The following is a 12913-nucleotide window of genomic DNA, read 5'->3' as shown; positions in this document are numbered from 1 at the left end:
AATATGAAACAAAATGCATATATTTGTGTTGTAAATATAATATTTCATATTAATGGTCCATGCTGAGTACTTTTTGAACCTGAACCTAAAATTATAACTAAAATTAAGAAGCTTTACTATAAAATTGTGTTAGCTCGCGTATATGCGCGCTGTTGAGTGCGGGACCAACGCATGCACTTCTATACGTGAGTGGATTTCTGAGGCTTCTATTGTGGTGGCTGACTGGCAGCCGGCCTCTATAGAAGAGCCTAAAAAGGAAACATTTTGTAGGGGAAAGTGGCCATTTTCTCTTGCTGCACGGCTCCTGAAACAGGGCCGGAGCGCTCCCTGAATAATTCATCCTTCATAATATGTTTTGTCGGGCTTTGCCGCGGACGGGGAAGCTGTCCTCTCCCCTTTTGGAATTCTAAACAGGTTTACCCTTTTCGTCTTTAGCAGCAGCCAAATGTGTTTCCAAGCTGGCTCTTTTGTCCGCGCGTAGCCCAAGCGTGAGGCCCGAATAGACTCCGGCGCTTTTGTCTCCCAAGTTCATCCCCGTGGTGCGCGCTGGCTCTTCTTTGTGCGCTGATGGAAACCGTTGAACAAATGTTTGATCAACTCATCTGGGGGACAATTGTGTCTCCTCAGACTGGGGCGCTTTATCTCTCATCCACTTCACTCAACCTCGCGGGACATGTTGACATTTCGATGTTGATACTTGACGAAATGGAACGAGAAGCAACACTTATTTGTTTGGACGACAGGTCAACTATTAGTTTCTCATGAAGCCTGACGCCGCAACACAAATATCCAAGAGAACCAAAAAGTCATGAATAAGTTGCAGAATTAAATACACAACTCACCTAAAAATTTAAAATTAAATAATAATAATAAAAGTTGTTGTTGTTTTAAATAAGTGTGCCCTTTAAGAGTTACGAAACAGGTGCTTCTATTTCCTTATTATTTACCGAGGCATCACGAGCACCGTGAAAAAGAAATTTGCTTCACAAAAATAGCTACTTTATGACATTCGAAGTTGTGGATAAGTTTTTGCAGAAAGAAAAGGCTGCACGCACGCGCTCACACACACACACACACACACACACACACACACATCATTTGTAAGCACTAAACCATCACCTGCTGTTTGATTTACTGTCTGGCCTCATGGGAAAAGAATTAGGCGTGGAGACATGGTCGATAAAGGATTCAAAATACAACGCTCTCCACCCCCATCCAACAACATCACGTAGCTTTATGACAACAGGTCACAGATATGTGTGCACTCACTTTTTCTTTTCTAACATGAATTTATAACTTGAAAAAAAGTTCAAATACAAACGAATATCAAAATACATCTTTTCGAAAGAAAAGCTGAGAAAGTTACTTACATCTGTCTCCCAAGATGCCTTCAATGCTGTGTTTGGCCCTGCGGTCACTTTCCTCCAGCTCGCTCTTCTCCAGGTCATCCTCATCCTCGTCTTCATCCTCTTTCCCACCAAACTTGCTGCGCATGACGCGACTGATGGAGCTGACTGCAAAAGTGGACGCACCGGACAATTCATTCAACCAATAGGCCTACACTGCAATTGCTCAAACGCTACTAGGCCACTATAATAATAATAATAATAATAATAATAATAATAATAATAATAATAATAATAATAATAATAATAATGATAGTGATAATAATAATAACAATAATAATAATAATAATAATAATAATAATAATAATAATAATAATAATAATAATAAAAATCCTTTCTGCCCCTTTTACCTCAAGGGACAATGTCGTGATCACATATCACATCCTTCAGTAATTTATCTTGAATCTCCCAGCTAAACATACCCGGGTTTTCACGCTTGCATTCTTCTATTCTCTTTTCCACGTCCGGCGTCGTTGCCTGCTGGAAATGTCAGAAATGTTTCGATGAGTTTATTGACCGCTATACCCATGGACGTGATGCTGCTTTCCAGATCAATAGGTTGATCCTTCAACGCGTGTTGCCTTCTTCTTTTCAGTCGATGTACCTTTGGTTTGCTGCCCCCGATGGCCCCGGGTCTGATGGAGCCGGTCTCCTGGTACCTGCACAGGATTTTGGACACGCAGCCATGGGAGACCCGCAGCTGGCGGGAGATGACACACGGTCTGATGCCGTGGTGGGCCATCTCCACGATCTTGTGTCGAATATGGTTGGGCAAAGGCCTGCCATTTATGAAAACTCCACCGAGTTGGTTTACTCGGCCTTGACCCAGCGGAGTTGATACTATATAGTCAGATCAAATAAAACAAAATAGAACTTTAAAAAATAATAATAATAATACTAATAATTTACAGTTTATGTTGTGGTGTTTATCTGCAATGTTATGGACCTTTGGTGACAAATCATATGGACTACATTGCTAACGAAGTTTCACACTGTTGGCAAACGACGAGTTCTTGCAATAAAAACTTAACACCAAATTAGCGACAACTATGAATGTTTACCTTCCAGAGGGAAGCCACTGCGAGGGTAGTTCTGAGCCAGCACGGGTCGCATCATCCTGGGAATAAACCCCAGCCAGCGCGATGATCCCTCCACCAAACCCAAAACTTGACAAACCCCTCCAAGCAGGGAGGCTGCCCGAGATGTAAAAAGAGGATCTCCGGGCCACCGTCTATAGCCTGAGAAGCGTCCGACTTTATGGGTCGGTTATATTGTTGAAGCAAGCACCGGGGTGTCCCAGGACAGCCGCCTCTCTCCGAGCATGGAAGACCACAAAAGAGACCCAAAAAGGGAACGTTACAAGTAGAATGTTTCCACTTTATCCTATCTGCTTAGAAATGTATGCAACAACTGGTGCGAAGGCTAAATGTTGTTATTTGTTGATATCATGTCGGTCAAAGTGAGAAGAGAGTCAAAGTAGGAGACCTCATCACACAGTCAGTCAGCGCTCCCGGCTCTGATTGGTCGAGGGGGCAGACCCGCAAACCAAAGGCCGACGATTATTGGCTGAGTGTGAAAACTTTTCTCCTATCACAGACGTCGTTACAGTTGTGCACCGTCTGTTGCAGTGAAGCAACAGAACAGCCCATGACAAAAGTCTAAAGAACTTACAAATTGCGAAGAATATTTAAGCATGCAAGGAGGAAAATACGTTGAGACACTTGTTGAATGCATAATATATATCGTCAACAAAAATTTAGGGTGTTGAAATTTCAGTAAATTTGCATGCGCAAGGAGGAAATAGTTGTAATTTATAAATAAACAATAAATTAAATTCAAGAATACTTTATTCCCCTTTTTTCAGCTTCATTTTAGAACAATCGGCATTAATGTCTTTCTAAAAAAAGAAGTGACATTTCACACACCAAATGTTATTTTACTGATTATTGTCACCACCCGTATATGTCATACGAGCCATTTAACGCCTGCTACCCAACACTGACTCTAATTTGTCACCACCTCGTGCCCTTGTATTTGACACAAATGGTACTAAAGTGTGCGCAACTCGAGGAATTTATTGTGGTTTTCAGTCTGAGCTCCAACCAGCCGAGAAGAAGCTGAAAGGGGGACATGCGCCACAGCAGGATACGACGCCAGGGAGGTTGTAAAGACAGTCTGTGGAAGTGTCCATGCATCTCACGACATTATACAATAAAGTTCACGCTTGGTCATTGTCTTAAATGGCATTAGGGCATGGCTGAAATTACTGAAGAATAAAATCTTTCATCAAGTCAATATTAGTCCAAAGAAGGTCATGTTCATCCTTAGATTTTTATTTTTGTTATAATTTATCCAAGATGCTCTTATTATGGAATAAATCTGAATTATTCAAATGTGATCCGGGACACGTGGCCCAGCTGTGTCGCTTAACAAATTCAGGAGAATACTTTCAGGAAGTATAGTCTACTTCACTACAAAACGTCAATTTTAGGGTTTAAAAATAAATAAATGAATAAATAAATACATAAATAAATAAATACCTGATCAGCCCTTTTATGTCTACACTCAGCTCACACCAATCATTCATTTTAATTGACACGTAGTGTTCCCACTGAGTTCGATTGTTATGTGCGTCTTGTGCGTTCCCACACTTCAAATGTTTTCGCTGTCAAAAAGGCACACGGTCATAGGGTGCACGCAAAGTTTCAAATACGTAGCGCTGACGGGGGTCTTTCACCTGCTGTGGGGCGTCTTTACCTTCAGGCATGAGATAAGGAATCCCGCAAGTTGAGGCTTCAAAGAAAGAGGAAATGTGAGTTTGCTTTGGACTTTTTCCTTGTATGATCAACGTGATAAATGTTATAAAAATGTATTTGTGTTGTCAACTCAGGGGGTTGTAGATTTCGATCGTATAAACGCACTTTTAGGCCAACAACATGTTAACTTTGTGTTTTTCCAATTGTTTCTTTTACTAACCAAAAGAAGGTGAGAGAGCAACCAATTCGTGACGCTGGCAAACGTGACGATTTGGGGGAGTCGGTGGTCTTATTGAAATTGGATATTAAGAGTGAAGAAAACAGAGGGGGCAAATGGGAACCATGCGGCATGATGCATGCTCGGGACCGCTCTTTTAAAGCGACATCGAATCTCCGTGTCCAATCCATTAGCAAGGGGGAGAGATTCAAAGTCAGAATTCTGGCTTGATGATAAATAAATGAGTTACATCACATGCTCTGCATGGGGGCCAATTACAAGCACATTATTGGCCACTTAATTTAGGTTACGGTCAAACAATGGAAGAATGTGTATATTTTGTGTGGATTTCAAAATCATTTTTTAATATTTAGCTTCACGGCATGGCGGTGCATCGTCAATTATCTACCAAAACAGGGCACGTTATGATTCAGATGTTCCATAGATTAATTCGTCTTAGTTCTTATTGATGTTTTTATGATCGTGCTTAATGAAATGTAAAAATGACTGTAACAACAACATCCTTTTCAAATAGTAGCCTATATGCGTATAGGTGTGTAGATTAGGCTCTTCTATTATTGTGGCCGCAATGTGCAACAAAATGTGTGCAAATAATATTAGGCCTATTTGTGAGCATGCATTTTTTCTTTAGCTAACCACAACTTACCTACGATGCAGGTTGGCGTGAGTTCGCTTCCCCGCCTGGGAGACCATGCTTGTATGTGTGCGTCTTTGTATGAGTGAGTGCATTAAAAAAAGAAAGAAAGAAAAAAAGAAAGAAAGAAAAGAGCATGCATCTGAAAATAATTTGTTCGCGATTGTGTTTGATGTCACTAAATTAAGCAAATGTAACGTATAGGCTATTTGCTTGTGGTTTTGGGGGTGAAAAATAAAGCAAGAGCAAGAGCCATCCAAGTTGTTGATAGTCACAATCATTATAGCAATAGTTAGAGATGGGTGGGTGTTTTAATTTTTCCTCTTTTTTTTTTTTTTAACACGCCTGGCATTTGGTCAAGGCTGATTTTCAAAGACACCCTTATCCATTTCACAGAAGCCAGTGGGAGTGTATCGAATTGATAGATACAGCTTGGCTAACTGCTTGTGGACATGGGACTTGTTTTGCTGGGAGTGTGAGCGATTTGGGGAAGTACCGATCTCGTGTGGTGGTTGAAATTTATGAGGCGTGACTTTTTGCAACTGTTTGGCAGCAGCTACGCATCATTGACTTTACTTTAGACTATCAACTAAACATTATTATCTTTTTAAATAGAAGGGAGCATTTTATGACAGTGAGAATGATGATGATCAATTTCATATGCACATACGATCATTTGTAATGTACTGTAGTAATTATATTTTGAGAACATGCATACAATGTTAAACTGTCCGGTAGAGGGCGTATTTGCTACACATCAGGGATTTTAATCTGTCAAGTGGCTCTTCAGATAGCAGTCAGAGCAAGCATGATAAACTAAAGCTATATGTTGACATCATAACTGTAAAAAAAAAAAAAAAAAAATGAACAAAATAGAAACAATCAAAAATGAATACACAGTTTGCAATGGCGTCTAAATTTTTGTTTTCTTTATTATTGAAATGTATTTATGTTTGCAAAACAGAAGATAAAGAGCATTTCTCTGTGCAAATACATTTGGTACTTTAACAACAACCACATACTCTCAGAAAAGCCAACAATAGCTTCTAGGTCCTCGCAAATGAATCCAGCATATGCTCACATTTGAAAATATACCCCATTACTTGTCGAAAAAAGGGGGAAAGTGCTTCGTTGGTAGGAGTTGGGAGAAGGTTAAGCAGGACGATTGAAATGTTGGAATCAGATGTGGAGTTAGCAAGGTTTGAAAATTCACAGTTTTATTCTTATCTGCGTCTTATGGGAAATTCAGACGTTTGGGATTTGGGGCAGGGGAACAAATGCTACATTAAAACACTTTTGTGTCCACATGATCATATTGCGACCATTGAGATGTTTAGGATTCAACTCCACATACTTCATGTATTTCACTTGGTGAGTGCAAGGAAGTAGCTGATTGTATTAGCAACAATTAGATCTCTGTAGGATTCATGACAGACATTCCCAGGATATGTATAGTTTAAGATTGTTATGACACGTTGCTAATGAGTTGACTAGGAGAATTAAGCATCTTCAAATCAAGTTGGCTAACAAGCAAACAACAACAAAAATAGGTTGTGAAGCATGTTGCAAACATTTCAAATCTTGGATGTATAAATGCTGCAATATGGTCCCAGCGGTTGCTTTGATGCAGTGGGACTGCACCTCATGTTGATGATTCCAGTAAAGGTTGCTTCAATGAGCAACAAGGTGAGGCACAGTAGTCAGAGACACACACGTCCATGTCGTTAAAAAAAGCTCAATCACAAAGCATGATCTTGACTTTTCAGTAGCCTATCGAGCACATAGACACAGAGTGAGAAAAAAAAACATCTATCGCTGAGTGCATCCCTTTTTAAGATTTGCCATATAGGGAACCCTGCAGGTGCAGTTTTCATTGACAAAAGGGAAACAGTGGCATCCTGCAGGGACAGTTACTTAAGCTGGAGGAGGTGAAAAGTGTGCATAGAGAGCTCATAACATCAAACCAATACCTCACTTGTTTGCAATGGGCAGTTGTCATACAGGAAGTGGTGTGAAAATTGAATATTATGTAACAAGTTAGGGATGTAAGCGCCTCACATACAGTCACCGAATCAAACATATCCCAGAGGTCCATGATCAAGTCCACTGTTATTCCAAGTTGATGAAAAGATGATTCAGGATCAGGATGGTCAAATGCTCTTAACACAAAGGCCTTTGGGTATTTCCGATACTAATAGAATGCCGTTTGGGATTGTTTAAAACCTTAGAAAAGGTAAAGGGGCAAAAGGGAATCACGGCCATACAACACAAGCTCGCAAGAACAGTCAAAAGCAGATCAGGCGTTTCTCCGAGAGTTACCGGTGGTAGATGAGCGGCCTGTGTCATGGTCCGGTCTGTATTTAAGCCAGCACATGAGCCACGTGACCACCACGGAGAACATGGCCAGAATGCTGGCCACCGATAAGCAAATGGGTCCCGCTGGGAGGGGAGGGATGCCGTGACTGTTCACAAAGATCAGGCCCAAGAACAGCAAAACCAGCATGGACAGGAAGGAGAAGATCACACACACGCAGCCGGTGGTTAAAGCAACTCTCTTGCAGCTCTGACAGCTGTCATAGCGCACCGAGTCTTGGGAAATGGTGGTGGCCGTGGACACGGTGGTGGACGGGGTCGCCTGGCTTTGGCTGCCGCTGGACGCCCCCGACGCTTCCTCCCGGCGGAGGGCGACGAGAGCCGGGTGCAGCGGAGGAGGGTACGGCGGCAAAGCGTCCTGGGGCAAGGGGTCCGAGTCGATGTAGAGCGGGAAATCCTCCGTCACCTTGGTGTTGTTGGGGAGGTTCTGTATCCGGTAATCCGGCACCGGCGTCCGATGGCGACACACGGGGCAGCTGATGCGCCATGGCCGCTCCTCCCGGAGATGGAGAGTGTTGAGGCACTCCTCGCAGAACGTGTGCAGGCACTCCAAGATCTTTGGCGCCCGACGGTCAAGGTCGAAATAATTGTAGCAGATTTTGCATTCGTACTCCTCGTAGGGGAACGCGGAGGGGGGCTGCAGGGGGGGTTCCGCTCCGTTTGATGCTAAATCTACCTTTGCCATGTCATCTTTCGCCATTCACATTCTCCGTTGAACACAAAGGAAGCTGGCGGACAGATGCTGACGTCTGTCCTCCTCTCCCTCTCCCCTCCCTTCCTCCTCTCCTCTCCGCTGTGCTCACGGAAACGCCATCATCCCAGTAGACTGTACCGTGTCTGCTTTAGATCATCCTTGATGCAGAGCCTGCAGGGCGTCGTCCGATCAGACCGAAATGCTCTCAGTGCCGTTTAAATATTACAATGCCCTAATTTCACCTCACTCTGTGTGGGAACGGATGATGTAATGCTGCACTGGGTGCTGGCTCATCCACCCACCATGATGATGGGGGCGGCCGTGTGTAAGACACGGTGTTGACCGAGATTGTGAGTAGCCGACAGTCCTCACCGTCATATTTGGGGGGTTGAAAACACACATTTATAGGCTACTTCTATGAAGGATACAATTCTGCGGTGATTAATATCTTTATAAGGAGTTTGCAGAGCAATCATATTGTGAGTTGGAACATATTTCGCCTCTGAAAATACATCCTTAATTAAAAACGTGTTTACGCCTTTCTAGGGTGCCATCTGTCCACTAGACTAAATAATAATCCGGAAGTATAGGCTACTGTACAATCCACTATAGCCTACTGTATAATACAATTTAATCCTCATATGTATCATGTTGAGCTTTCCACAATCAATTCACTTAACTAAGTCCTTATTTGTGTTAATACTAACGGTTTCACATAATCAATTTTACATCCAGTATTAATGTAAATTACACCTATTGAGAAAAGAGTGGAAATGCATTTTTAATTAATCAAACACGGATTATGATAGACTGGTTCCACTATAAATCCGCTTTTGTTTCATACAAAAGACATGTATGACAATTTAATCTGTGTAAAACCTTTGTCAAACATTTTTGTTATGCCTGTAGAAATTAAGCCATGGAAGAACTCGACAGCCTCAATGGCATCAAAGATCTTTATGGTCATGATGGATTAATACTGTACATACTGTAGTATAAACCGAGTGAATTCTTCATCACCCAACACGTGTACTCCATTTCATTTGACGATTTGGGGTTATTGTTTTTTTTCTCTCTCCAAGATGTGTTGTGAGACGGAATAAAACTCAGTCTGGGCCTGCTGTACTCTACGCCAGTATGAAGACAGTAAACACCTGTTCTTCGCTCCCTCCTCTGGGGATTGTAACTTCAACTTCATACACTTTTGAGATCACCAACAGACCACTGGCAGGTCAGCTGGGAACCAGGACTGTGATAGTTTGGTCTAAAGACACAGAGGAGTTTTATGTTACCAATTGGCTTTATGTTTTTGGGTGACCAGTTCATGGTGTACCCCGCCTCTTGCCCAATGGCTGGAATAGGCTCCAGCGTGTCCGCGGCCCCAGTGATGATAAGTGTATGTTGTTGTTATTATTATTAAATGCTATGTTTTTATTGTTCTTATTTTACTATTGTGTTTCATTTTTTATACTCAATCTTTATTCATGTACAGCACTTTGGTTCTGCTGTTTCTATAAAGGGTCTATAAATAACGTTGAGTTGAGGTTTTCTGTATTTGCTTGACTGTCTGTAGAGTGCATTAAAGGTAACATGCTTGTATTTCTCAGCAAGAACCAACATGTTGTAAATGCTTTTTATTTGGCATGTGCATTTAAAATCAATAGTTGGGCCTCAAACTCCACATGTCTTACAGTCCTTTAAAAAAATACAGAGCATTTAATGTTGAATTGTTAAAAATATTGTCAGTGTAAAAGGAAATACTATTGTTGTTCTAGGCCAGGGGACAAAAAAATTGTTTTTTTAAAGTGTATTTGGACCACCGGTACTTGACGTTTTACCCCCTTAAGCCCATTACAGTACTGCAAAGTTTAGATGGGAACTTTCATAGGTTCTTTTATCTTGAATGCTCGCTATGCTAATAATAACAACCAGGAGACTGCATGTGCTTTGGATGCCAGACAGATCGAGTGCACAGCTGTGAAGCCTTATCTGCTGAATGTGGAAGAAGGTCTAATCTATTTAAAATAGTCTCTACTCTTATACTGTCACCCACACGGGGCACGGTTCAGCCTAGAACATGTGAGAATGTGTGACCTGATGGTCTTAACTGGTTTCAACTGGATAAGTGTGCCAGAGTGTAGATAGGCGCCAAGCCAGGAGAGGTCACAATGACACAACGGCCTAGCTCAAGTCACATATCTAATCATTAAGAGCCCTAATCTAACATTACAGACCAATAATCAGGCCAATTTGAACTTTGGTTTCCCTCCTCTGAACAAAGTTATTGGATGTCTCTAGAAGAGCCTGGCCTGTGGTGTGATTTTACCTCCCTTATCTGCTTGGAAGACCGCTGGGGCAGATGATCGATAGCATTTACGATAAAAAATCGAAATAAAAAAATCAGTTGACTCATGTGATTGCCACATGAGACAAAACGATATCCAATTAAGAAGCAACCTGAAGCTTGCACTTGTTGATGGACACAAATAGAGGACTCAAGTGGTTGTGTTGTGTACAAAGTATCTATTAGTACTACTACTACTATTACTAATTCTGCTACTCTTTCTTTGTATTTTTGTGGCAGTCTGTATTTCTTGCGGCACCGCGACTCCTATCACGGTTTGGGTTTGAGCAACAAGACTCACATGTCAGTGGATATATTGTTTTGGGTGTGCTGTGCCGTTTCAGCCATATTGAGGACACCCCCCCCCTCCCCCCACCTCCCACCCATCATCTTGTGCTGTCTCTCACATATAAAAAAATTATTAAAGTAGGGTACACACATACAAGCAATCAGGCGAAATATGAGCATTTCCCTACTCCTACAATCAAGGACAGCAAAGGTCGTTACTCTCAGATGTCTCTGAAATATTATATCGAGCAATTACCCTGTGGTGTGTGGTCTGTTAGTGATTTTTCTTGCTTGGAAAACGATCAGATGTTAAACCTATTTACTAATTTAGAAATTCTGAATCCTTTTGTGTGTGTCAATACTGAAGTTAGCCAACTCACTGACCGAAAAAAAAAGTCTTGTAAATATGACACAAGCACAGGGAAGAGTATTGTGATTAAGCCTGACAAATTTGAATAAAAAAAAAATCACCAAGTTTATAAAATATGGCTCCAAAATCTTGAAAACTAGAGCCCGCCTTCCAGCGCTATAATGTGTGTGTGTCCGCAGAAGACACTGGAAACATGGCTTGCTTGACCTTCACCTGTTAATTATGCGCGTTTGTTCATGCAGTTTGTGCTAAAGTGTCTGTAGTCAGCTGCATGCTGAACGTGTGCCGATGTGTTTAATAAAACATTAACTTTCCATCCATTTCAGTGTCTGTTTTGTGGAGACACACATACACAACAACGCCAAGCGAGGCATCAACACATTGAATGATCGGTACACGGTACATGGAGCGAGGCTGTTAGTTGGTCAGCTCACAAGCACACCCCAGGGAAGATGCATTTTTGGGGGTTGTATGCATAGCTAAATGGCACACAGTGGTTGTAGAACTAGGGCAAGGTGTTAATAATAATCATAAGTAATTTGCAATTGAAACAGATAGCCACAGATGAAATGAGGGCTACCCAGAACTTACTGTATACATCATTGGGCCTCGTTTTAGCCTCGCCCCAAAATACACAACTGATGAGGTAATTTTATTTTTTAAACATTACTTAGCCACTCCCCAAAATACACAACTGATAAGGTGATTTTTTTTTAAACATTACTTAGCCACGCCCCAAAATACACAATTGATAAGGTGATTTTTTTTTAAACATTACTTAGCCATGCCCCAAAATACGCAACTGATGAGGTGATTTTTTTTTAAACATTACACCTAAAAAAAAAATCTCAGTCTTTGCAAAAAAATTCAAGCAATTATCGTCAAACATACTTAACATATTTTAAAATAAATCATGAAAACCACTCTACAGATAAAAAAAAAATACTCTGACTGACATGCTGCCACAAGGTGGCGCCTCTTTGTTTTTGTTGTCCCTATGCAGCACTTTTTCGTTTTAGCCATCGATATTTTTTGATGTTTTTACTATTAAAAAAGTAAGCCTGTGGACATCCAGTTCACTTTGTTGCTCTCCACTTTTTGCTCTCCAACTGCGCCGTCCATGGCTGACCAGCCAACGCGCGTTACAATGCGCACCAATCACTAATGCTAAATATTATCTTGGTCTCCACAGCGCAAAATGCACTCACCATTATCAAACCTTTTTTTTTGCTTGGTCCTGACAAGCTTTTGAAAGCTAGCTGCGGCGTTTACCTGCCGCCGGTCACACATTGTAACATTAGAAATATACAGCTAGAAATGTCAGCTTGCGTTGTCGACCGCATTTGATAGTAGTACATTTCCCATGATTCTTAGATGCGAAAGCAGGAAGTAGTTCTAGTTCTGGTCACCATTTGCTACTTAAATCCGTTCTGCTACCGATTTGATGTGAATGCCGATGAGAACGCAAACGTGAATTTGAATGAAAATCAGAAAGAATACACATTGCAAAAATTGAGACGCCAGGACGGGACCTGCGTAATAGTGGGACAAAACAATGAGGTTGGTGAAATCCGCCGGGATGCCTGGCCCAAAGCTAAACAAAAACATTTTCTACATGGTACAATCGACAAACAGTGTGGAACAGATTAAACGTAGATTAACATGCAGAAGCCTCAAATTGGCTGGAAAGAAAGCAGTTTTAGTAGAAAGGTAAGATTTATTGTACGATCATAGCCTGCGGTCCAGTGAGCTAATGTCGTGTTGCTAAACATATTGAAGTCGCAATCTTTATTTGAAGCCTATTTTTGGG

General features: G+C 41.4%; 2 protein-coding genes across 2 annotated transcripts in view; both read right to left on the bottom strand.

The window, feature by feature from the left end:
- Window positions 1–2550, bottom strand: part of pax3b (paired box 3b) — a 28829-nt gene extending 26279 nt beyond the window's left edge. Inside the window, exons 1-4 of the mRNA XM_077565732.1 lie at window positions 2468–2550; window positions 2011–2246; window positions 1829–1886; window positions 1371–1514 (exon numbers count right to left, since the gene is read on the bottom strand). Coding sequence (XP_077421858.1) covers window positions 1371–1514; window positions 1829–1886; window positions 2011–2246; window positions 2468–2522 — 493 coding nt within the window. The 5' untranslated portion in view covers window positions 2523–2550. The remainder of the gene's footprint in view (window positions 1–1370; window positions 1515–1828; window positions 1887–2010; window positions 2247–2467) is intronic.
- Window positions 2551–5941: 3391 nt separating this feature from the next.
- On the bottom strand, window positions 5942–8449 carry rnf228 (ring finger protein 228). The gene has a single exon (XM_077566954.1). It carries the CDS (start codon window positions 8105–8107, stop codon window positions 7331–7333), a length of 777 nt encoding a protein of 258 aa, XP_077423080.1. The 5' UTR covers window positions 8108–8449; the 3' UTR covers window positions 5942–7330.
- Window positions 8450–12913: the final 4464 nt, after the last annotated feature.

This window comes from Vanacampus margaritifer, chromosome 5, assembly GCF_051991255.1.
Source record: "Vanacampus margaritifer isolate UIUO_Vmar chromosome 5, RoL_Vmar_1.0, whole genome shotgun sequence".
Taxonomy (NCBI): Eukaryota; Metazoa; Chordata; class Actinopteri; order Syngnathiformes; family Syngnathidae; genus Vanacampus; species Vanacampus margaritifer.
This window is presented reverse-complemented; position numbering and strand designations above follow the sequence as displayed.